This window comes from Phaenicophaeus curvirostris, chromosome 15 (assembly GCF_032191515.1).
Source record: "Phaenicophaeus curvirostris isolate KB17595 chromosome 15, BPBGC_Pcur_1.0, whole genome shotgun sequence".
Lineage (NCBI taxonomy): Eukaryota > Metazoa > Chordata > Aves > Cuculiformes > Cuculidae > Phaenicophaeus > Phaenicophaeus curvirostris.
The window spans coordinates 3,385,573-3,408,956 of NC_091406.1; the positions used below are offsets into that span (position 1 = coordinate 3,385,573).

At 38.8% G+C, this 23,384-nt stretch overlaps 1 protein-coding gene across 5 annotated transcripts in view; it reads right to left on the reverse strand.

The window, feature by feature from the left end:
* The window catches only part of MACROH2A1 (macroH2A.1 histone), a 44,158-nt gene that overhangs the window by 10,760 nt on the left and 10,014 nt on the right, over positions 1–23,384 (reverse strand). For 2 of the 5 annotated variants that reach the window (XM_069869349.1, XM_069869350.1), the window contains exons 3-6: positions 12,908–13,014; positions 11,303–11,500; positions 9,503–9,613; positions 3,145–3,244 (exon numbers count right to left, since the gene is read on the reverse strand). In XM_069869349.1, the coding sequence (XP_069725450.1) occupies positions 3,145–3,244; positions 9,503–9,613; positions 11,303–11,500; positions 12,908–13,014 (516 nt within the window). Of the gene's footprint in view, positions 1–1,568; positions 1,660–3,144; positions 3,245–9,502; positions 9,614–11,302; positions 11,501–12,907; positions 13,015–23,384 lie in introns of all 5 variants that reach the window. The other 3 variants (XM_069869353.1, XM_069869351.1, XM_069869352.1) reach the window with 3 other exon arrangements.

Below are 23,384 nucleotides of genomic sequence, written 5' to 3' on the forward strand. Positions count from 1 at the left end.
ATATGGTATTTAACCATTTTCCACTACATTAGCAAGTTTCTTGATGGAAGTCTTGCTTCACAGCTTCAAGGTTAGGAGCTTATTTGCTCACAGGCATAAATATGTGTCACTCCCATGAGAATAAGATCATTATCTCATGCTTTCTGAGCAGGCATTGGTATCAGTGTTGAAAACAGCGTTAGCAGAAATTTTAGGCTCTAAAATTCTCAGGATAAGCCCCCAGTACATTTAAATTGTTAGGGAAAAAATCAACAAAAAATTAAAAAGAAAAAAAATTTAGATGGGTAAAAGTTAATCATTGGAAGCTAAGCATTTGTGCACTTCTATTCTTCCTTACAGCAGTCAGAGGCAACAGGAACCTACACTAAGGAATGAGCAGTGCAGCTTTGAGACACAGCTTCCTTTGTAGGGTAGGAAAGCATTTCTTTGTCAAAGACAGGAGACAAGCACATTTGCTGCATGGGTCTGGCAGACTTTAGAAGCATATTCTTCAGAAACAGGGTGTTGTGGCTCTTTTAATATGTCTGTATAATGTTTGGCCAGCCAGGTCACAGCTGTTGCTGCCCAACAGGCAGTAGGGAGCTACATTTGCCTGTGTGTTACTTGGGAAGCAGCCCCTGCAGTTAAAGCAGGTGTAGGACACGCCAGCTCTGCAACAGGACACGCGTCCCTCCAAGCCAGCACTGCGACAGAGCCTCAGGCATGGAGACAGGCCATTTGCATAGCGATGTCAAGGTTAAGATGAGATGTACAACTGACGCTGGCGTCAGGTGACTGGTTTTTAAGCCTGGTGGCTCATCACCCTTACCAGCCACTCCTGTCTTCAGGCCAAATTCTGATTTGCCTTCTCAAATTACCAAGGCAGTTCAGTGAAAGTGCTGCTACCCTTCTGCAAAGTCCTTCAAAATACCGTACACAGGGAGTGATATTACTAAGATAAGAGTTACTCAGGGGACAGTTAAGATAATGAATCAAGATGTCTATCATGTTTTCTATCATGCCTTCTCTCATCAATGATCAACCACCTGAAAAACCTATGTAGTGTCCCCAGCCACGTGCTCATGGGCATGAGGACCGCTGAGCAGGGCTATGAAGGTAACAGGTCGATAAGGTGAAGTATGAATAAACTAATCAATCTTAAGAGTTCAGAAAATGCAGATGGGCTAAATCCAGCATGTCAGATGCAAACACCTGAAACTTGGCATGGAGAGGGCGTACTGGAACTAGTTAGAAATCTAAAGACTCAAACCATATTCAAACCAGGCATTTAACATGTGAAGCAAGCAATGCGGCCATTCATTTTCCCTGGTCACAGGCTGGCACTGAACGCACAGTTCCTGCACTTTAAATTTTGGCAGAGTGCATTCCATTGTTCCTTCTGAAAGTTTGATTTGGTGATAAAAATCAAAACTACCTACTCAGTTTGCAATTATTCATTTCTTTTTATTATCAGTCAGGACTGCTGGAAGTGAGAAATGAATGCAAATCTGCATAGCTACATCAAGCTTGTGGCTGCTGATTGACCATGCACACACATACAAACTCCGCAGCACTGAACTTGCCATTACCTACTTCACCACCGGTGTAGAAGTCAGAGTTTGTCGGGTGAACGACAGCATCACTGTCGATCGAGGCAATGTCAGCCTGTACAACTTGCAACTACAACAGGTAAACAGATGTATATCAACCACGTTGGACAGAGACCCAGCACAGGCTCTACATTTACACATGTACCAACGTCCATATTTTCCTACCTTTACATCTCCAAACCTTGCGCCAAAGAAGTATGCTGAGTTGTGTGTGCAGGTGTGTGTAGAGAAAGGGGTGTAGGGAACAGGAGGAGGAATATTGAGTATGACATCATCAAATCAATGTTAAAATGACAAGTCAGAGCAATGACAAGAGATCATTTCCAAAGTTTTAAAATCAGCTAATACCCCATTGCACTTTGCAGAAACCTAGAATAACCAGTTCCCCACAGAGCATGACACTAAAACATGGAATCTGTTTAAAAAAAGAAATTCAGGATCATCAAGCCAAACAAAATAACTAGTTTCTCCATTTTGCCAGCATCAATAAGCTGACAGGCACTAATCTTCATGCATATAGTGATTCATCATTTTGCTTCTAAAAATGATAAGTCTCCTGCACATGAAGGAAACCAGGTATTTGCAGACAGGGTTGCACTGAATCTGCTGTAAAAAATATAAATGATCGATCTTGTATTTTGAAGGTAAAGCATATTTTGTAATTATGTGTTGGGATGGCTCACACACATGTAAAAATATACCTATTTTTGAAAAAGGCCCATGTAAAAATAAGCCACCTGCCATCTTTTTCTTGCTAAACTACATATGCATGTTCCCAGAGGAAATGCAGTAGCAGAAGAATCATGAGGTTTATTCCATTAAGGAAGTTTTAAACAAACACAGCAGCATGTGTAATTAAACAAGAAGGGAAACCAGCACATAATGCATAAAAGTTAATTTTTCTTTCCTTTTGCTGCAGGACAGGCTTCTGTTGAAAAAGGATGTGGGTTTTTTTCCTCAATGTGGAAGAAGACAGAAGCTTTAAAAGCAAGGCACCATCTATGACAGCACCTACAAGTTCACTGTTGGTATAACATCACTGTTTTGTTTTCAGCTGAACTGGGAGTAATTGAAGCATAATGTAAACAAATTATTTGACTGAATTAAACTTGAAATCAAGATAGGAAACATTGGGGGGCAGTTAATTATTGAATTACTCCTCTTTAAAAAATTTACAGCTACTCTGAGTATCAGAAAACAATCTAAGACTGCAGTTAGAATGGAGAAACTGCTTATTTTGAAAACAACCTGACAAAGAAGTATTTTAGTCCTCAAAATATTCAAATAAGAAACCCCCCAAAAGAGCTAACAGTCACATATGATCATTATGGAAAAGAATTTAAATGATTTGTTTTAACTGAAATCAACTTGAAGACAAGCAATAGCTGCAAGCATTCAGATTTGGTGGAAAAGTATTTTGAATGTTCTTCAACAAAACAGAACTTGCACGATTTGAATTTCTGCTCTTATTAAATAGATGAAGTCCTAGGGAGTAAATTCTGGGTTCCATAATTTCCATGTGACCGTTAGTTGTGTCAACCCATGCCCCATTTACCTAGGTCATCTTTAAGGTCAATGTCAGCATTGGTAGGATTGATAATGGCCTCCACCTCGAAGCCGGCTAAATTACTGATTTCACTGTGAATAAGGTTCAGCTGAAAAGAAAAGCATGAGGTGGGAAATAACAGGACAGCTGGGAAATCACAGAGAAGCTGCAGAAAAGTGAGCTTTGCAACACAGATGGAGATAGCATCACTGCAAACAAATATGCAAAATAAAAGGCAGGTCATAAAGGAGGGTTATTATCCCAAAAGAACTCAAACACAAGACTCAAACACTGTTCACACTAGGAGGACATGAATGTACCTACTGACAAGCTCTAGTTTGGCTTTATGGTGGCCGCTATCTGGGATTCTTATTCTGGCATTAGAAGAGGGTATTTATTTCTCCTCAAAGTACAGCTGAAGGATACCCATATAATTTCCTAAGCATCGATTACAGGAATGTTTCAGCACTAAAACTGGATAGAAGATGCTGATCCTCCTTCTTTAAGCCATCAACATGAACAGGTCTTTGAGAAAGTCCAACACCTCTCTTCAGCGATTCCTCCATCCTAACAAGGGGACATCTTCCTCTTTCCTTATCAGTGGTCACCATATTCGGTATCGGAGGCACTTCAGTTTTCATTTTTGTGGCTCTCCTGCCTTTGTGAATGGCTGATGAAGTGCTGTAAGCAGGCACTATTATGTGCTTATTGCTTCTACCTTTAATTTTATTTGCTCTACTTCCTTTCGCCATTTATGAAAATAGAGATTTTTGACCTCACCCACTGATCTCCATTAACTCCTATCATTCACACCAGGTATTTAACACAGCTTCCCCACAACTGTCTGAATCATTACAGAATCAGAAGGCTTTCTCATCAGTGTACAGTGAGGTTACTACAGATACCTAGAGATTAACCTCACACCTGCACTGCCTGCTCATAAAAGAATAGAAAATTAACAAAATGTAAGGAAGTCCAGATTTCAATTTCTAGCAACACATTTTGAGCAAGACTTACAAACCTTTACATTAAATAAGAAGTCAATGAGAAGACCTGTAACAGTACCAAAATGATCCTGCCATGCCATACCAGCGAGGATGGTCTTTGGCAGAGCTTAGAGGTGACACAGTGACAGTACGATTTGTGTACTACGGGCAGTTGGGGTGTCTCATCATGATACGTGACCTGCACTGCAGAAACTTCCCTGCAATTCGAGGCAATGTGATGTGACTGCCAGCTTTGGCAGGAGCCCAAACTGCAGCACGCTGACAGGTATGTGAGGAAGCATAGAACCAGGCAGTTGTCACACTGCTTCACAGCCAGCGTGGGGAAATCGATTTCACCTGAACCGAGTTCACTACTATCAGAACTGAAAACACTTCGAAGTGCAAAAGTTTTCCAGACTTTTTCATACGGGGATCATTTCTGTAGCTGATTAGGCAGTAGGGAAAGCAACTATGAAAGAGGAAGTTCTCATTCGTTTAAGCAAGTCCTGAAGCCAGCTGCAGTAAAGCCAGGCTTCCCCTCTAATCCAAAGCTTGCTGGGTTCAGCCTATGAAGCATAACGCATACATTCAGGCATGACAAGTGATCTCATCAATAATTGAATTCTGTCTCTCGGTTTGTAATCCACGTTATACAAACTTAACCCTTCAAATCTCCTTGTGTAGGTGTGTTTATTAACAGGGAATACGAGCCAATTCATGTAACCAATACAAGTGAACGGGTCATTTCAGGAGGCCAATATCCATATATTTGAGTTTTATGAAAAAGATATTTCCATTTCATTCACATGATTACATGAATTCACCTCCTTTCTCTTTTTAAAAGCCTGCACTTTCATATAATCTGCATATGTTGCTTGAGTAAACTATGTTCCCTCAAAATAGGGTGATTTTGGCTAAAAGTGAATGTAATTCAGTCCTGCTTTAAGTATGGGTCTGTTTGGGAATTTGCAATAAAATCTAAGAAAGCTTGCTTTCCAAATAGCTTCGAGTCCTTTAATACTTCACACGTGGTGAGTTATTCATGCTTGAGTTTGAGTCTTGAGTTTGACTACAAGCAACTGCTGTTTAAAAAAAAAACAAAACTCAAATCAAATGAAACCAAAATGTTAAACAAACTTCATGAATTTTGAAATAAAAAAAAAACCAACAACAAAACACATGTGCACACCAAAAGACTGTTTTGTAGGGATCTTAGTATGCTCCTAAGCATATTTTGTTCATCTTATAGGTGACTGTCTTTGATCCCTAATCCTGAGTTCTAAAAGCTTTTGCCCCAGATCCATTGGCTGAAGACCATTTTGGTTTCAGACCCTTAATCCATCTCTACACCTACTCATACATGGGATTTATATAACAACTAGCTGGTAATTAAAGTAAAACGCTTAAAAAGCTGCCCATCACTGACAGCATTTGCTGGCAGCTAAGCATTATTTTGCTCAGTTTTGCATTTCCTGTTCAATGCACTGTTAGTGATCCGATTGCCAAAAACAACTGAAAAAATCAGTTGTTTTCCCATAAAATTAAAGCCTCCAGTAAGCAAATGGTCCACGTTCCTACCCACAGTATGAAGAATGTGTTAGACAGAAGTGATCCTCTAAAGGGCCACTCTAAAACAATAAATAGGCACAACTTGTATATACATGTGCCACAAAGACTGGACATAGCTTCAGGTAATGTTTAAATTACAGGCCAGTTAGATATAACGCAGACAGCACGCAGCACATCTAGGAGTCCTTGCATTTCTTATTCCAGATGAAATTACCTTTAAAGTCTTGGAATTTTTTCAGGTATGAGTTTCATATGGAAAACGGAAGATGCTGGTTGCAAACAACAAGGTGAGGTCTCTCTGGAAGTCCAAACCCTAACACCTAGACTTGAGGTCTTACAGCTCTGCCTCTACTCTGTAATTGTCTCAGGGAAAAAAAACTCGTTAACGTGCAGAATACCACGTTTCCACTGGGTGTCACTTGTACGATGTGCAATCATTTACATATTAAGTAGCTTTTAATACTTAATTAATGTAGCACTAATGCATTGATACAGGTGTCACTGAAGGGTTCTTTGCCATTTTCTGACCTCTAAGCATTCTAGCAGTCACCTAAAGATTTAACACAATAACAGGACTCTGGGGTTATCAGAAAGATGTAAGGTTATTCTTGCAAATAAACCCCTGCCCTTTCCCTTCTGCAAAGACGGAGCCAAGAAAGCGATTTTTCCCATTAAACTCTTATGAATGACGTGATACAAAGAACAGGATTATTTTCTTCCTTCTCTGCATCTAGTAGATTATTTCCTGACCTAGCAAAGAGTAGGTTTGCAGACCAAAGAGGCCTGCTGTAAAGGTGCTCCTGGATGTCACAGGAGGTTTGAAAGACACCAGTCATTTGTTTGAGTTTCTGTGTTTGCGCTGCAGTTTACTAAGAACACACAGAACAGGGAAGTATACTAAAAATATGCATAAATTCAAGAAAAATCAAATAACTATGATTAATATGAATATTTTTGCTTTTTAAATGGAAAAGCTCAAAATGTTTTAACATATTAAGTTTTTCTACCATCCATGTGAAGAGCGTAATTGTATCTCCACTACGATGGACTTACAGTATCTCTGAATCAGCCAAAATCAGAAGCCCAAAGGCATGATTTTAAGGCCTCCAGCTGAACCAGCTAAACACATCGTCCTCCCTGTCCAAGGGACTAACAGATTTTTCCTTCCCTCAAAACACGTTTAAGGAGGGTAAGGCTACGCCAAATAGAAGAAAGGTCCTTCTCCAAACAGGCAAACACCTTCTGCCCTCACACACTTTGATAAAAAGGCATCATGCCCAAGTCTAAGGAATTGAACTGCAACCCTACTGTCCTGAATCACTAGTGAAGAAAATCCTTAGTCCACAGAATCATAGAATGGTTTGGGTTGGAAGGGACCTTAAAGCCCATCCAGTTCCAACCCCCCTGCCACAGGCAGGGACACCTCCCATAGGACTAGGCTGCTCAAGGCCCATCCAACCCGGCCTTGAACACTTCCAGTTCATTATGTTTATGAATACCACATGGCACTAATTTAAGACAACTACAACAAAACATTTCATTTTCTGTTAAGAAGATTTCAACTTAGATAAATATTTTAAAACTCAGTGTTATCTTTTTAAACAGCAATTGCATGTAGGAATGGCCAAGCAGAAGCACTTAACTGATTCAAAGTCACTAGAGTTTTTTAGATAACTTACATTTAATTTGTAGATTTCCAAAATAAATACCATTTTTTTGACTTCCACGTGTCCCTTAGATAATTAAAGCCCACCATTATCTATGAGATCGCAGCCTGTTAAACCTGCTCATAGCAGCAGACATCCTGTCACACCAAGGAGCCTCCTGGCCCATGCAAAACACACCACAAGTTTAGCAGTGAGGAAGCATTCAACTCCCACTGGTGCCATGATTAAAAATTTTATCTTTGCCTTTTTTAACAAGAAAATCAAAATTATTTTGATTATTTTGAAAATAATTTGTGGGGAAAGGTCTGAAAAGATTTCCAGGAATAAGCCAGCATTATTTTGTTGTGGTTTTTATGCTGAATAAAATCACTTTGTTTGCTACAGTGCAAAGATTTTTTGCATTTTTGCATTTTCAGTCATAAAAGAATTTAGGTTGGTCTAAGTGTGTTATTTTGTGAGTAAAATGTGAACAGAGACATAAATACTTTATTTATCAGCTCAATGACTAAGAATTCCATTTTTAACTCACACATAATAGGATACAGAAAATTCTTATATTTGTTAGCCATAGCCTACTTTTCTTAGATTTTTACACTAGCCTTTTACTGCCTCTGCAGAGGGAATCAAAAGCAGAATATGTGCTAGGACATCTCAGCAGCCCCTAGGCAATCTCTCCCGCTCAGAAAACAATCTTATTTGTTTGGAGTGTTCCCTCAAAGGAGACAAACTGGGTTTTGTTTTTCTTTTGATGATGTGTGCTGTGTTAGAAGCACCTGGCCCCTCTCCTGTGCAGCGCTGAGAGTGAACCAGTAAGCGAATAGACCTGTCACACCAGTCAGGTTTTCAGGCAGCCACACTCCAAATGTGAAGGCCACAAAGTCCATTTCCCAGTGCAAGGAACTCACTGGAAAGCTCTACAACAGACTTTGCTTTGCTCACTACAGCTTCAAGCAGTCTTGGTGCTCACGATCTCCTCCACTGAACCCAACAGCAAAGCCCCGCTGACCGAGTGGGTTAGTTGTGCTGGAACACAACCCTAGGCCTTACAGGCTTTTTATGGTAACTAAAAGGAGTTCAAATCCGGTCCAAGAGTCTGACATTACTTGCTTTTTTGAAACAGTAATGTAGTTTAGAAATGTTGGCTTCTAATTTAGTCATCAAAATGTTTTTAAAAATATGTTCAAAACCATCCCCCAGTAGTGGTCAAATAATACAAATCCCACCAACCAACAGCCTAGCTCAAGCTGGAAAGCTAAGTGTGGGAAATAAGAAGTCTGGCAAAAAAACCCCCAACATCACTCTCATGCACGTTAAACTTAGCAAACAAACTGTGGAAGGATAAATGGAGAACAACCTCAGTGAGAAATAAAAAATGAGTCAGAGGAGATACATTCCACAATGGACAATGGCTCATCTTTTATGACTTGCAACACAATGCTCTGATTACTGAATGACTGGAGAAAGATGCAGTTTTACTTCACAAAAGTTTGTACCACGAACTAAAGGCAGGTTTCAAGATAAAAGACCAATTTAATTTAATGATTTGCCTCTTTAAATGATTCCTCTCTTTAAGCAGATCTGTATTTGTGTTAAACCACCCAATGTCCCAAAGCATATTCACAGGGAGAGAAGGATCGTTGACTTCTAGCTTTTCATAAAAGCACCATTTGTTATTACACAGCATTAACTTTTGTAAAGAGCAGAGCAGAATAAAACACAAAATCATTATACTGACCAAATGTCTAAAATAGGTTTTGATAAAAACCTGTGAATTGGCAATGAAGTGGGCTGCCCACTGGAAAAGTCATTTTATTCTTAGAATTCTCTCATCTTTGGCAGAAGCTTAGCTGTAACAATTATGCTGTTCATGAGTAAGGTGAGACGGATTACAAGCACACAGGCTTTCCTTCTATTTGAGTATTTAATTACATAGCTGTATCAAGACTCACTTATGTATTTTTAAGTGCTCTAAGAGTTGTTTTCAGATACTTTCTTCAAAAAGTAATATCATACACCTTCTCAAGCGCTCAGTGGGGAAATGTCCATTGTACCCAGACGTTTTGGGGAAAAGAGGGTGGTGGGAGGGGTTATTGACTAAGAAGCACTGAAAAGTAGGTATTGATTTCTAAAAATGCAGGAGCGTACCTTCTGGCCAAGAAACAGACTTTTGGTGGACAGGACTGTGAAACCGTCTGCAGGAGTTCCCTCTGTTGTACTGTCGGCACTGGCTGATTTGCTCACTTCTCCCTGTTTCTTCTTCCAAAAAAACATTCAATTAGTTAACCGAAGGCTGATAGATAAACAGTTTAATAACACTAAGATATATGACATGCCATAAATGCTTACCAGGCAATAAAATGCCAGTACAAACACTGGCATTTGGATTTTATCCTTCAGTCTAACTGAAGGGACTGATTACAGCTGAAGGAACTAGTAGGAAAAACGACTTCAATGTCTGCCTATCTACATAAGCCCTTTCTTGCCTAAGACAGTGCACAATTTGATGATAGTTGTCTTAAATATTGCAGGAAAACACAAACAGCCCAAAACTTTTAACAGCTTTCTAATGGCTTGTGTGGAAAAAGACAGTGTGTATGTGTGTATATATATATTTTTATAGATAGATACAAACATTTGTTTGTGGGCAAACACACATTTTAAGGTAAAAACTGACTTTTCAGAGGGCAAATTTTAGCTCTCTGTGAAGAAATACAGCTTTGAAATCTGGCCATGCTTAAAGCCCATGTCAGAAGAATACATCTACCTTCTACCTGCCTTATAGTAGGACACGAGCTGTACTATTTTCTTTGCCAAGTTTAACAAGATCACCTTTGTCTCCAGTGAAAGTGTAGGGGGAAAGGGAGGTCCCCCTCAACTACCAATCCTTTTTCTCAGCTCTATTACTGAAGCAAAATGATCGGTTTCAGGAATGAATCAATTTACACAATAAAAATGACAACTAGGAAGATTTTGAAAACTATACTTCATGAAGATAGTGAACTGACTGCTGTGGTTATAAACTCAATTGGTGATAAAAAAACCTTCTTATTTTCAATAAAATTACTACTTACGATTTAACATGAATATTTGGTGCCTCAGCAATACCTATGCTGAAGCTAAACAGTACACCTGGAATATTAAGTAAGCCACTATTCTCTGACGGTCCCTTTCCAAAATTTTATGCAGTTTTAGTGGCTAAGCAACTAAAATGACTTGATACAAGGGTACATTGGGTACTTCGAGAAGCTGTAACCATGCTTTACTTTACACAAATGTTTTGAAAATTAGATTTTCATGGATCCTATTTCAATTCCCCAGGAGTTTACTGTTAGCCAAATACCAATATAGTAAGCAGACAATACAGTTTATTGTGTTGAAGAAAAACAGAAGCCCACAACAGACTTCCTGCTTTTGTAATCAAGTAGGGGGAAAAAATGCCAGATTTAGGGAAATTATTAGTGCGTGGTTACTAAAAGCACTGCACTTGAAATGTCAGCTACTAGGTGTTCTAAAATACAAAACTAAACCCAAAAGTTCAAAAAACCAAAAAAGCAGAAGAGTGACCAACTAAACAATAACGGAGACATACTGGGTGAACACAGAAACTTTGTTTGACCTGGAAAGCAACTTTTCACACCCTCTGTTTCATGTGAAATTCATATACTTTTCTTCTCTTGGTGCCTCCACCCTGTGCCCACTTAATGACTGTTTCATTCAAAGAACAGTATTTGGAGCTTGCCTGCCTGTCTTGCAGACCTGTGCCACTTCTGAGGGTTTCAGACTTCCAATGCACTGGGCAGAGGGCAGCCCTCCTCGTTCAGCATTTGCTGACACTGAAATCACTATTGTTAACAACACAAGGAACAGAAAGTTCACCCTATGTAATGCTCCCTACAGTTACTACTACCAGGCTTATTTGGGTTTAAAACAAACATATTACTCTACCTTGGATTTCCTTGCCCCTTTCTTGCCACCTGTTTTCTTTGATACAGTTTTTTTCTGTGATGGAGATTTTGCCTTCTTTGCTGGAGGTGGAGTGATGATGGCTTCCAGTTTTCCTTTTGATCCCCGCTTCTTTGCCAACAGCTCTGGGTGAATATTGGGTAACACTCCACCGCTGGCTATGGTGACTCCTTTCAATAGCTAATAAACAAAAGAAAGTTTTGGATGACAAATCCCAGTAATTACTCAGCAATAAACAGGAAGTGGCATTTACTGCAAACTTTGTGCACTGCCTTAACTGGTTCCTGTAAATTTCTCAACACATTATCCTTCAAGAGGAGCAACATGAGATGTATGAAATGAAGCTGATAATGTACTAGATTTTAACTACAAAGGGGAAATGTATTCTTGCACTTATGCTTGTTTCTGTCACTATCTCTCAGGCTCACACAAGAACTGTGAAACTGTGCAATGAAGAATGGGACCCCCAGAGTCCACAGCATGGGACTGCAGTAAGTACCATGCTGTGGAGAACCCTATGTGTGTCCTAACTGCTGAATTTTCTTGAAAGAACATTTTTAAAGCAATTTTTTTTTTGTAATAAAAGAAACTTCAAATGGAGGGTAGCATTTACATGCATCTCTAGACCTCTAAGTCCTTCTTCAAACAAATCTCTACGTAGTTGAAGAAAAGCAGACCAATATTCAAAAGCGTGCTGCTCATTCAAGGCTTTGAAAGCATGTTCTGTATTGAAGATTACTTTAACCCACGTTTCACACACATAACTGGGACTAATTCTCTATTCAGGAGGACACAAATGGTGACATCGAAGTCCCTCAAGTACTCCCACATTCTGATTCATGTTTACTGCTCCCCAACCACAACTCAGTGAGGCTCCAAGCTTGCAAAGGGATGCTGAATGGGAAGTATTATAAAATTTCAGGCAAAGCCAAAAGGTGGTAGGTTTGGGGATATTAGTCTTTTCTCCTGCCTCATAACGATTAGGTTTGGGACAAGTACCTTTTCAGATGTGTGCTTATAGCACCTCACATGAAGGTACCTGAATCCCAGCCAGCGCCTCTAGCTGACACGACAACACTGTAATGATAATGCCTACATTTATTTTTGGAGAAGTTTAAGGCATCTTGAAATCTGCAAAGAACGCAGACTTGCAAGAGTTCCAGAGCAACTAATTTTCTGTGGTCACAACAACAGACTTCAACGGGCACAGGATAGGTCCCACTGAGTCCTAAGCTGTGTAAGGAGGAAAGCAAAAAACAAACAAAAACAGGCATCGGCAAGATTTTTTCCCTGTTTCCGTAGGGTTTATGACAAATGTCCCACTCCACAGAATTGGCTGTAATAGTGTAAGCAAATGTCATATTCCATCTCCATTGTATTTTTACACCTTCTAAATGTCCTGAAATGCATAATTAAGCTGAGTGCTGCAGTCAGTTACACAGGCAGTATGCTAGTGAGTGAATGAGCTGCTTCCTGGTGGGATACTCAATAAGCAGAGCTCTTGAGTTACAATTCAGCTATATGGAAAGACAATTTAAAAAGCCCTAAAGGAAATCCTGGCCCCCACACGATGGAGTTTTTTCTTACCTGATTTAATTCTTCATCATTCGCTACAGCCAACAGGATGTGTCTAGGAGTGACTCGACCCTTCTTGTTGTCCCTTGCTGCATTTCCAGCCAATTCAAGAATTTCCGCTGGGGAAAAAGTAAGCCCCTTTTAAATATATTGTGATCATGAAGAAAAATCAATGTGTTATTTAGCATGCATGCAAAAAAAATCTGAGTAATATAATGTTATCCCTCACTGCTGCAGAATTCCCTCAATAAACATCCAACTCTAAAATCATCATTTTCTTTTTATGAAAGGGCAAATGCATACTTTAATTCCCAAGGTCTAAGTTATGTTTACTTTTTTGTCCTTTTAAAGCAGTTCCCCAAGATTTTTGATTGTTCAGTGTTCTTCTCAAGGCTACTGTATGTTCATCTCCTATGATCCCTCTCTTATCAGGTGACAGAGTACCAGATCTACAAATGCTATTGTTTCTTCCCAAACCTGTCACAAATGTGAACTGTGGCTTGCATTGTTTCTAGTTCTTTATTACTGGAAAAGATGTTATTGTCAGTTTCTCAACATTATGGAAGTATGTAAACACACATCCAAGTTAGGACACTAAAAATACAAACTCTGCTGCTACACTGACTTAACAACTTTCTTCCCTCTATCTGAGAAGATAAAGTAATTGATGAATCATGCTTTATGCTCCTAGTAAATTATCTTAGAAGAAACTTCCAGTCCTGACAGGAATCAGGAAAGATTATCTTGCTCCCCTCAAGGATCAATGAAGTGAAAGGTTAGAGCTTTACCTGCTAACTTATCTGTCCTCAACTCAACAAGCCTGAGGCAAAGAATGCAATTAATTACAAGAAAGTCTAGGCAACAATTTAAAAAATGATACAATATGTTTATCTGACTTTGCAATTATGTGCTATGGCTGTATCCATTATCCATAATTTTTCATCTCCCTCAGTATAGACTGCGTTTCACTCTTGCTTTTGGTACACTTCCATTTGCAAACTTGGTAAAGTTTAGAGAAAAGGAGAAAAAAGAAAATGAAAATTTCCAGCTAATATTTTAATATTTAATGTTAGAATAAGGTATGGGATCAATTTCACATTTAACAACTGACTATACTATGACAGCTCTCCCATAAGCTTGCTTTAAAGGCAAACAGAACAGAATTAAGACATTAAGCTGGAAATGAAAAAGACTAAAATCAAAGCCCACATGACCACATGCCTTTACCATAACACACAGTAAATCTCAGGTAGTACTGCATAGCACAGACAAGGGCTTTTCATTAGACTGAACTGAACATGATCCTCCAATTATTTTTCAGCCCAAGCCCCAGAATAAGCTAGTTATGACACCTGCTGGAAAACCTACAGCTGCTTCTGGATGCTCTACAGTTAGACTTCATAGAGGATTTTAGCAGGCTTTCACTATTTTCGTGTTCTTTAAAGCACACAATTACCTTTATTATAGGGTGAGAGAGAATATTAAGCCTAAGCCCCCAAAAGTAACTCAACATTTCATGCTGACAATAATAGCTCTAATTTATTTTAAAGCATGATTAGCAGGGTAAGGTCAATCTGACTATGCTTTCCACACCTCCAAAGAACTGAATTAAGCTGGCATAATCCTTTTCATGTACTTCTCAAAAGCCACAGCTCAGACGTTAGGTTTGGCTTGCATTTAGTACTGCATACACCACCAGCTGGGACAGAAGAAAGAAGCTGCACTCTGGGTTACACCCCACGCATCCCCACTGACCTCAGTAAGATTCTGTGTCACTGTAATAACACCAGCATTTCCACTTCTCTACATCAGGAATTGTTTTGTTTGTATATCCGACTTTATTACCGGCTGAAAAGTATGGGTAGGATTTGCCACAAACAGCAGACTACTTTTTGGTTTGCCTCTGCTTCCCCCACCTCCACTTCTTTACTGCATCAGGCACTGCTAAACAGTCGAGCCGTGTTATCGAAATAACTATGCAGACAGGTCATTTTGTAACTAAAGAGTCTAAGAAAGTGTTATGCCTATAAAGCACAGAGGAATGTTTTATTTGTTCCTCATAAAACTAAAATGTCTGCCTTGTGCAGTGGAGTACTGTTCCTGTAAGTGCTAAGCCCTCTTCCTTGGACAGGAAACTCATTTTGAAATTGCAGTTTTCTAATGGTCCTTTAGGGAAGTTGAGGTACGCCGCTTCCTTTCCAGCAACAGAACTCTTTGCACTGGTGTTGAGGACCACGAAAGAGAAGCTTGAGGAAAGGGAGAGAGGAGGAGGGCATGGAGGGTGGGATTTTTCTTCTGACCTTCTCTGCAGCTCTCCAACAATAACCAAACATTGCTCGTGCATCCAGAGACACCCACAGCACAGAGAACAGCAGAATCCCACCATGCGCAAGGCTGGTCAGAGGGCAGGACTCTCTCCTGCTTAAAAACAGAAGACTAGGAGGTATTCCAGCTGAGGCCAATACAGGCAACCTTTTTATTTGATTTAGCACTGACACAGACAAGCCTAATCCAAACTCAACAGATCATAGCATGTAAAAATACTAGAAGTAAAGACTTTCTGGATCCAGATGGGATCCGGAGTACCTGCCTGAATTTTGCATGCAGCCAGCTTTACTTTCACATCTGTTTTATGCTGCTTTAATTCTAAAGATTTAAATGATGTTTTATCCATGTTTTAAACCAATTTTACATTAGATGAAAATTTAGTGCTCTCTGTAAGCGAGCTGACTCAGATTTCCAGAATAACCACTCTGGATTTAGGTGTGGAGCTGGAAGGAGTAATAGGTGGGAAAAGGTATTTAAATCTGAGACTGGATCTGAATTCTCAGGTCAGAAGAATTCACATGTACCATTCTACCAGGTTCAAAGGGTTGAGTTATTGAAAAGTTCTGTTTCATTAAAGACAATCTTCCAACAGCAGGGAAAAAACTAGACATTCAAAAATCAATTCCTGCAGCCGAACAGGGTCAAGAGAGAAAGCTTTGCTTCTAAGTGCAGAGGCCAAAGAAAGTGTTAATAGCTTCCTTGATGTCAGGATTCACTCAGCTTGTATTTATCCAGCCAGAAGACCAAAACAGGAACATTTTACAAAAATGAGGCCTCACAGAAAGGATGTAAGTTGTATAGTGTCTATTCCATTCCAATCATATACGTACTCAAGGCATTTCCCCCAAAAGGATAATTACACCACCACCTCTCAGTCAAAAGGCAACCAAGCCTCACTTTACAGAAGTTCTGAACACCAAGATCTCTATTTTTTATTTAAACCAAGGAAAATACATGAGATATTCAATATTATAAGCTTTTGAAGGTATAATTCTTCAATTACTGCATACTGAAATCTTAGATTAATATGAAGAGATAACTCTTTCTGTATGCGGAAAGGCCCTTTACTGTGCTTTTGAATAACAGCAAACAAAAAAAAGCAAAACAATGTGCATTGCTTTAACTGCAGATATAAACCAACCTAGTGAAAAAGCTATGAGAAGTATATAATTAGGAAAGAAAAAAAATCAGTAGGAATGCCATGTCAGCATGTAAAATATTCACATATGGACAGCTGTGATGTAGCAAGAAAAAGGATGAATGCTTGACCATAACACGAACACATCAATTTGATTTAAAAGACAGTTATGACTAATACTTTACTTCTTTGCAGCCATCATTAAAGTAAAAGGTAAAGTAGGAAGAGAAAGTCCTAAAAGTTATGACATTTTCTCTTAAAGTTTACCTTAGGGAAATGGATTTGGGTAGTGAAAACTGGTCTAAGCCTATTTTCAGCACTTGAACCAAAACTGCTTTTCTTCTGCTGAGGTTTTTAAAAGTTCAGTTACACGTCTTTACAGGAGAAAAGAAAACAGGTTGCATATCTTTGTACTTAAGCCTGAGATAAGACCACAGGAAAAATCTGTTCTCAAGGTACTTCCTACTCAAACACAACCAAAAAAGTGTCAGAACTCTCCACAGAAACCTCGTCGTAAAGCAAGTTTTCAGGGCGAGTCCCTTATCCTTTACTTGCAGCAACTGTGTCAACTCTCAGACATCCTACCAAGTTCCCAATTTCACTACTTGCATAGTGCACTGTTTCACAGTGGCACTGCTCTGCCTCGACTACCATTGCTTTGGTATTTCACCACACTTGCACATTTTGGAACAAGAATTCAACCCAAGGTTTAAACAAAACCAATTACTATTAGCCCAAAATAAAGCAGGCACGGCAGAACTGCAGGTCTTGAAACAAAAGCAAATACATTATCCTCCCACTCCTGCTGAATGCTCTAGTTCATTTACTTAATTTTCAAACAAAGTATTACTGGTCATTACTGAATAAAACTAATTTAAAGCCTAAATGACAAGACTTTTAGCTTATCATGCATTCCAGGCTATAACACTTTCTAAATGTAAATACTTAATTCAATCTGGTCTGATTCGTCCCCATCTCTCTTTTGGTTTACATCTAAAACCCTGGTGGTGTTGCATTGAATCCCTTTGTCCACCTTCTCTTCAGGGAGATGAAATCATAGCTTTGAAAATAAAATTTGTAACAACTAACAGGTGATGTGCTGACACAACGCCAATTCCTGAAAATGCAAGTTCCAACAGGAATAACTCAGAGGCTTCTCAAAATTTTTCAAGTCTCCACAGAAGAAAATTGAAAACAACATCCAGAAATCAAAGAAAAATGAACGTTGACACAATTCCACTAAGAAGGTATGTATTTGATGCAAAGCCAGCTACATAACAAGGAGTCTGTTTATTGTACTTCAAATTAATCATCCTTCCATCAGCATTTTATTGACTTCAGAATCATTTTACATGATTCCGAAAGATTTTAACCCAATCAACCCCAATCAACCCAGACTGTTAAAGAGTTTCCTACATTCTTCTCTCTGTGTAATCCCCTGGAATCCGCAGTTGTAAGAGGGAAGGTAGAATCATTAACAACACTTTCCCTCTTCAGCATTCCAATAAAATAGTTCTTAGTCTTGGTTCAAAGCCATGGAAATATGATGCAGAGAAAATCAATCCAAGAAATTTTACTGCTTTGAACAAGCCTTGATGAAACCTCAACTCTCAACAGGGCAATCATTCTCTTAGGATGCGGTAAAAAAACCCCAAACCCTCCAGTCTTTAGTGTCTGAGCTGTATCAAAACTAGGCCCCTTACAGGAGAAACAACTAACTTTGCCAAGTGACTGCGTTTTGCATTTTTGCAAGGCAGATGACAGACTCATGTTTATGTAAAACTCCAGTTCAGGCCGCAAGAGCCACTTCCACTTAGAGCCTTCTGACACGAATCACTTCTTTTCAGATCTTTTCTACACTTTAACACCACCCATTATTATTTGTAAGCAATGCCGTGTTATTTAGCTTCCTAATTTTTTTAAATGTCTTGGTTTGCTATTGCTATGTAAATTATTCTGGCTTACCTTTGCAGGCACATTAGGAACTTGGATTTCCAAACATTAAAGAAGTCAAGTGGTAGAGGGCTATCATCTACTGAAATTCAGTAGATGAATTTAAACGTTAACATTATTAATGAAAGAAAAAGAGGACAGGACTTCATATTGTAATTCCGGATTTTACTTTAGTGACTCCAAATCCCGGGCACGAAAGAGGAAATAGGTAAACATACCAAGGGTGAGCATATCCATGCCCCTACACAGAGGAGGAAGGCATACAAGTCAAAGACTTCACTAAACAATGACCAAAGCTGATGCAATCCACATATGCTGTGCTCTTATTTTTTGTAGTGGAGTCATTTCAATGTGATCTGGCAGATGGTGATAATGGTTTTGTTACATACAGCCTCTGACAGTCAGAGAAGTGGGATTCAATGTTTATTATTGAAACTACTATGACTCATTAAATTGCTGTTGTCCCAAAGTCTTTCCCCCACACAAAGTCTTTTCATAGCAAGATAGCAATGGAAGCCATAATAAATACCAGTATTTACAGATGAATACAACTGTTATTATTTATAAGAACAATATTTACAAATGTTTTCCCCAATACTTTATAGAAGGAGCACAGGAGTGACCGTATAGCCCATTCAGCTCCTTTTTTTTTTGGAAAAATCTACATCTGGAGAACAAAATATGTGAAAAATTCCATTACTTTGGATGTTGTGTGGCAAGTGAACGTATGGAGTAGCTGTAACTTCACGGGAGCAAAAAATATACCTAGCCTGATATCTTGTCCCCAGCCAGTGCCCATGAGCAGATGCTCAGGAGGATTAAAGGAATGGGCAAAATTAAAATGCTCTTTTTCCAGAACATTCCCTCTGATTCTAGCCATGTACAGCTTTGTGGTTTCCCAAATTAGAAATCGCATCTTTGTGTTTTGTCCTCCAATGCGTGCTGTTTCTATGGGTGTACCTAATAGTTATTTTCTGAAAAGCTTCAGAGAGGTTTGGTATCCATTTTCGGTACTCGTAACATCTTGCAGTAACAAGCCTCACTACATGACAGACATTTTTCCAATTTGGAGGAAAAGAACCTCCTGTTTGTTTTTAAAATATTGTATTTCCCTGTATACTCCTTAAACTTGTTTTTCCCCAATATAGTTTATATTGAGGATGGAGCATTTCACCTGACTGCACCTATGAATCCACATGGAATTCACCCCTGAAAGAAATTCAGGGATAAATGTAGTGTGGAAAAAAAGACTGAAGACCAAACACAGAGCATGATCTGAACTGAGGCATTCTTAAATAATGGAAAAAAGAAAAGGGGAGGGGAAGAAAAAAAAATCATGCTTAAAAGACTTGTTTAAAGTTTAAGAAAGTCTGAGGAAAGAAACTGCTTGCTAAATAATGCGTGGTACTCCAGAAAGGTAGGATCCCTTCCTGCTTTTTAGCTATTTGTGCTACAACTGTCATTCCCAAGAACGAAACTCCAGAGAAGAAAAGCCTTAAGCTTTACAGATTATTTTGTTTTCAATAAGAGATATATATCAAGACAAAGACAGGGGTAGGGAAAAAAAAATGCAATTAGCCACATTTTTGTTTAACATTTTAGTTAAACTCACTCTTTGTACTGAACAAAGAGCGATACCAATACTAAATGAAGCAGCAATTTATAGTAATTTAGGCCCAGTATAAATCCATATTAAAAACACCCTGGATCTGAACAGGTAGTTGCACACTTGCTCATGTAAGGCATGGGTCCTAAAAGCCCCTAATGTATTTTAAATCTCTTTTGGGACACAGTTACTGGCATAACACCATAATAGGGATTAGTGTTACTAAAGCTGCCTGTTTAAATAGAAGAAATGTATCTTGGTAGCAAATGCGTGATTCAACATTATCAAAAAGATCCTGTCAATTAATTCTCTTCCTAAATTTCATTACTCTGTCTGGACGATTATTTATGGTATTCTCAGAATGCCTGGAACTTGAATCTGCTTTTGCCCTAATGCTTTTTTTTCACTATGGACCTCTGAGCTGCCCTTCTGCGTCCAAGCAGGTCAGCAGCACATCTTCTTTGTCCAACAGGACAAATACTCGTTTCCCTCTGTGACCCCGTGCAAATTTTCAGCAGCAAGCAGAATGGAAGAGGTGAACAGCAGTTCAAGTTGATCAGCTTGCACATTGGAAAGTGAGTATCTGAAGTGAGCATTTAAACTTGCTGCATTAAGGAACGACTTTCCTTTTGCAGCCAATCAGCAACTGGCTTAAGGAAGTTTTCCACATCGAAAATTAATCAACATGATTGCAAACTGAGCTCCAGCACACCAACCTTCATTAAGGGATTCTAGCAACATCAGAAAGCTTGAAAACAAACACTCGTGTAAGCATCAGAATGCCTCAGATGAAATTCAAACCATGGAATTCAAAAGGTACCTATTTCACATTTTAACAAAATACATGATCAACAGCACACAATGGGCAATAAAAATCCAGTTGAGAAAAAAAACATTTAATGGAGAAAACAGACATTTAACATTTTCTCCTACCTTATTTCAGTACATACAGAACAAACATAAATCACAGTCTCATTATTTCCATATTCCTGTTCTCCTGCTGTTTTATAAACCTCGCCATCTCCTCATTTGCTACAACTTCCTGGCAACTCAAAATTATTTACAATGTAGAGAAGACAACAGGGGCAAGGGGAACAGAAATCGCAATCGCTTGCAGACCTGGTTCTTGCTGCCTTTAAATATGCTCAAGAGGTTTCTGTTTTCAAAGGGCAAAGGAGCGTCTTTTTCAGTTAGTAAGAAAGTTCAGACTATACTGCAACTTTGTACAAGTGATATATCTGAAGGAAAGGTATCTGATTTCATGGATGGCTGGACCAGTTCTGACAAATACCAACCACACAACTCTATCAGAGTGGCTGGAGTGCCCCAAATGCAGCCCATGGTCATCCTCTTGACTGACTTACTGGTTTTTTTGACATGAACTGATGCTGATGCACTATTTTGCAGAGAAACTAAAGAGTCGATTGCAGTTTTCTCAAGCACACGTGAGGGAAGATAAAAAGGCAATGAACCATTGCAAAACAGGTGCCACAATAAGGAAAGAGAAAAGGAATTACTAATGCTGAACTTCTTGCCAGCTTAAAGCAGTTGATAATGCTTAAAATTAGTTTTGCAGCATTAGCAAAAATTGATCACTATTCTGACTACTCCCTGCAAGACAGACAGTGCTGCATGAGCCGCTACTGCAAGGGAGAGAAAAGAAACAAGAACCATTCATTAGAGTTATTCGGTATCCACACTGTTCCCACAGAGCAAAGAAAGGAAGTATATCCAGTCACTTCGATATCAATAAAACTCACTTTCTGCACATTCACCCATGAACACACACTTGCATCCTATTTCTAGTGGATATTACACACTATTTCCTTAGATGAAAAGAAGGAAAGAAAAAGCAGGTGGTATGCTTAAGAAACCAGATTGCTTTCACTGGGAGTGCTGACAAGAGAATTGTTTTGTATTATTATTTATAGGTACTAAGAACCTGTAGTGAATAAGTAAAAGAAGGAGAATACTTGTTGTGCAACCCGTTGATATGTCAAGTATATTGATAAGGAAAAACATTTTATTAGCCAAGACAAGAAGATAAATTGTATATCTAATAATATAGTCGTTTTATTATTATTTTTAAAGTTACTATAACAGACAACAGAGGGAAGATGTATTCCAGCTAGCCCTGTAGAAGTTGTCAGAAGCCAAGGGACTGAAAAGCAGCACAGCGAAGACACAGTTTTTAGTTCACAACAACCAAAGCAGCCAGACTAATTCCTGTGTACTAAAACCAGTGCATGTTCCTGCTAGTGGAGCTGTGCCATGTATAAACATGCTAACAAAAAGGTACGAGAACAATATAAATGCAGCTGGAAAAGCACGGCATTGAGCACAGACTAAAGAAGGGCTTAAATTACAAATGGGCCCATGTACTACCAGAAATCACAGAATGCATAGTTTTAATTCTTGATGTGTAGCAGTACATACATGGTAACCTTCACAGTACAAAGTAGTCTGATCAGTCATTGCTACAAATGGATCCAAAACAGAACTCCAGACCTGAACAGCTGGAAACATCATGCAAGTTCAACTCTCAAACTGAACCAAACCAACATACCAGATCTGAGCAATTATAGGCTAATCTCAGATTTACAGAGTTAAACTTTAGTAAAGGTCAGCAAAATTTAGTACTTCATATACTAAAGGACTGAAGTCAGTGTTGTATTCTTGCACACATATGAACTAGCTTTCAAACTTTTGTAGGTTTCTTTCTATTAGCTCACGTCTCTGTCATGCCTTCTCCCAGTCTTTTCTGAAGTTGTTCTTTCCTACAACTGCTTTTGATATTTTATATTTCTCTCCTTCTTCCTGGACGCACATGGTTGCTTTTTTGATTTAGCCAATTTATTAGCATGCCACTTCACAGGGTCTCCTTCCTGTTATGTCACATTCCTGCTTTTATTTTGAAAGGGCTGAAATGCTTTGATTCAGTCTGAGATCACATGCTGACATGAGCATCTTTAAAAACTCTTCTAGAGAAGTGTCAGAACTTCTCTGGGTTTGTGAAGTAATAACTGCCAAGAGGTAAAAAACACAAACCAAAAATCTCCAAGCATCCCATTTCAAGGGCGTATTTCTGAATCATACTGAAAATGACCTGAAGTTCAGAAAATGTAGTGAGAGTTCAAAGCTAAAAAATTATGCAATACAGAGTGTGAAAAGCTTACAGAAAGAGAGGGAGAAAAAAACAACTCGACTGACACAGTCCTAAAACTGGAATCTATTACTAACTCAATACGGTAAGAAAAGAGAATCTGTGCTTTTGAGATATATCCATGTATAAGAATGAAAGAAAATCCTGAGACACAGGATACCAGGAGTCTACCTAGCCTTCAGAAGGCGGAAAGTAAAAAAATAGCTTAAAAACTTAAAAAGGGAGAAAAAAAGAAGGTACTTTTTCCCTTAGATCTCTCCTTCCCCCCTCCCTTTGTTTTTTTCTAAAGAAGCGATGTTTG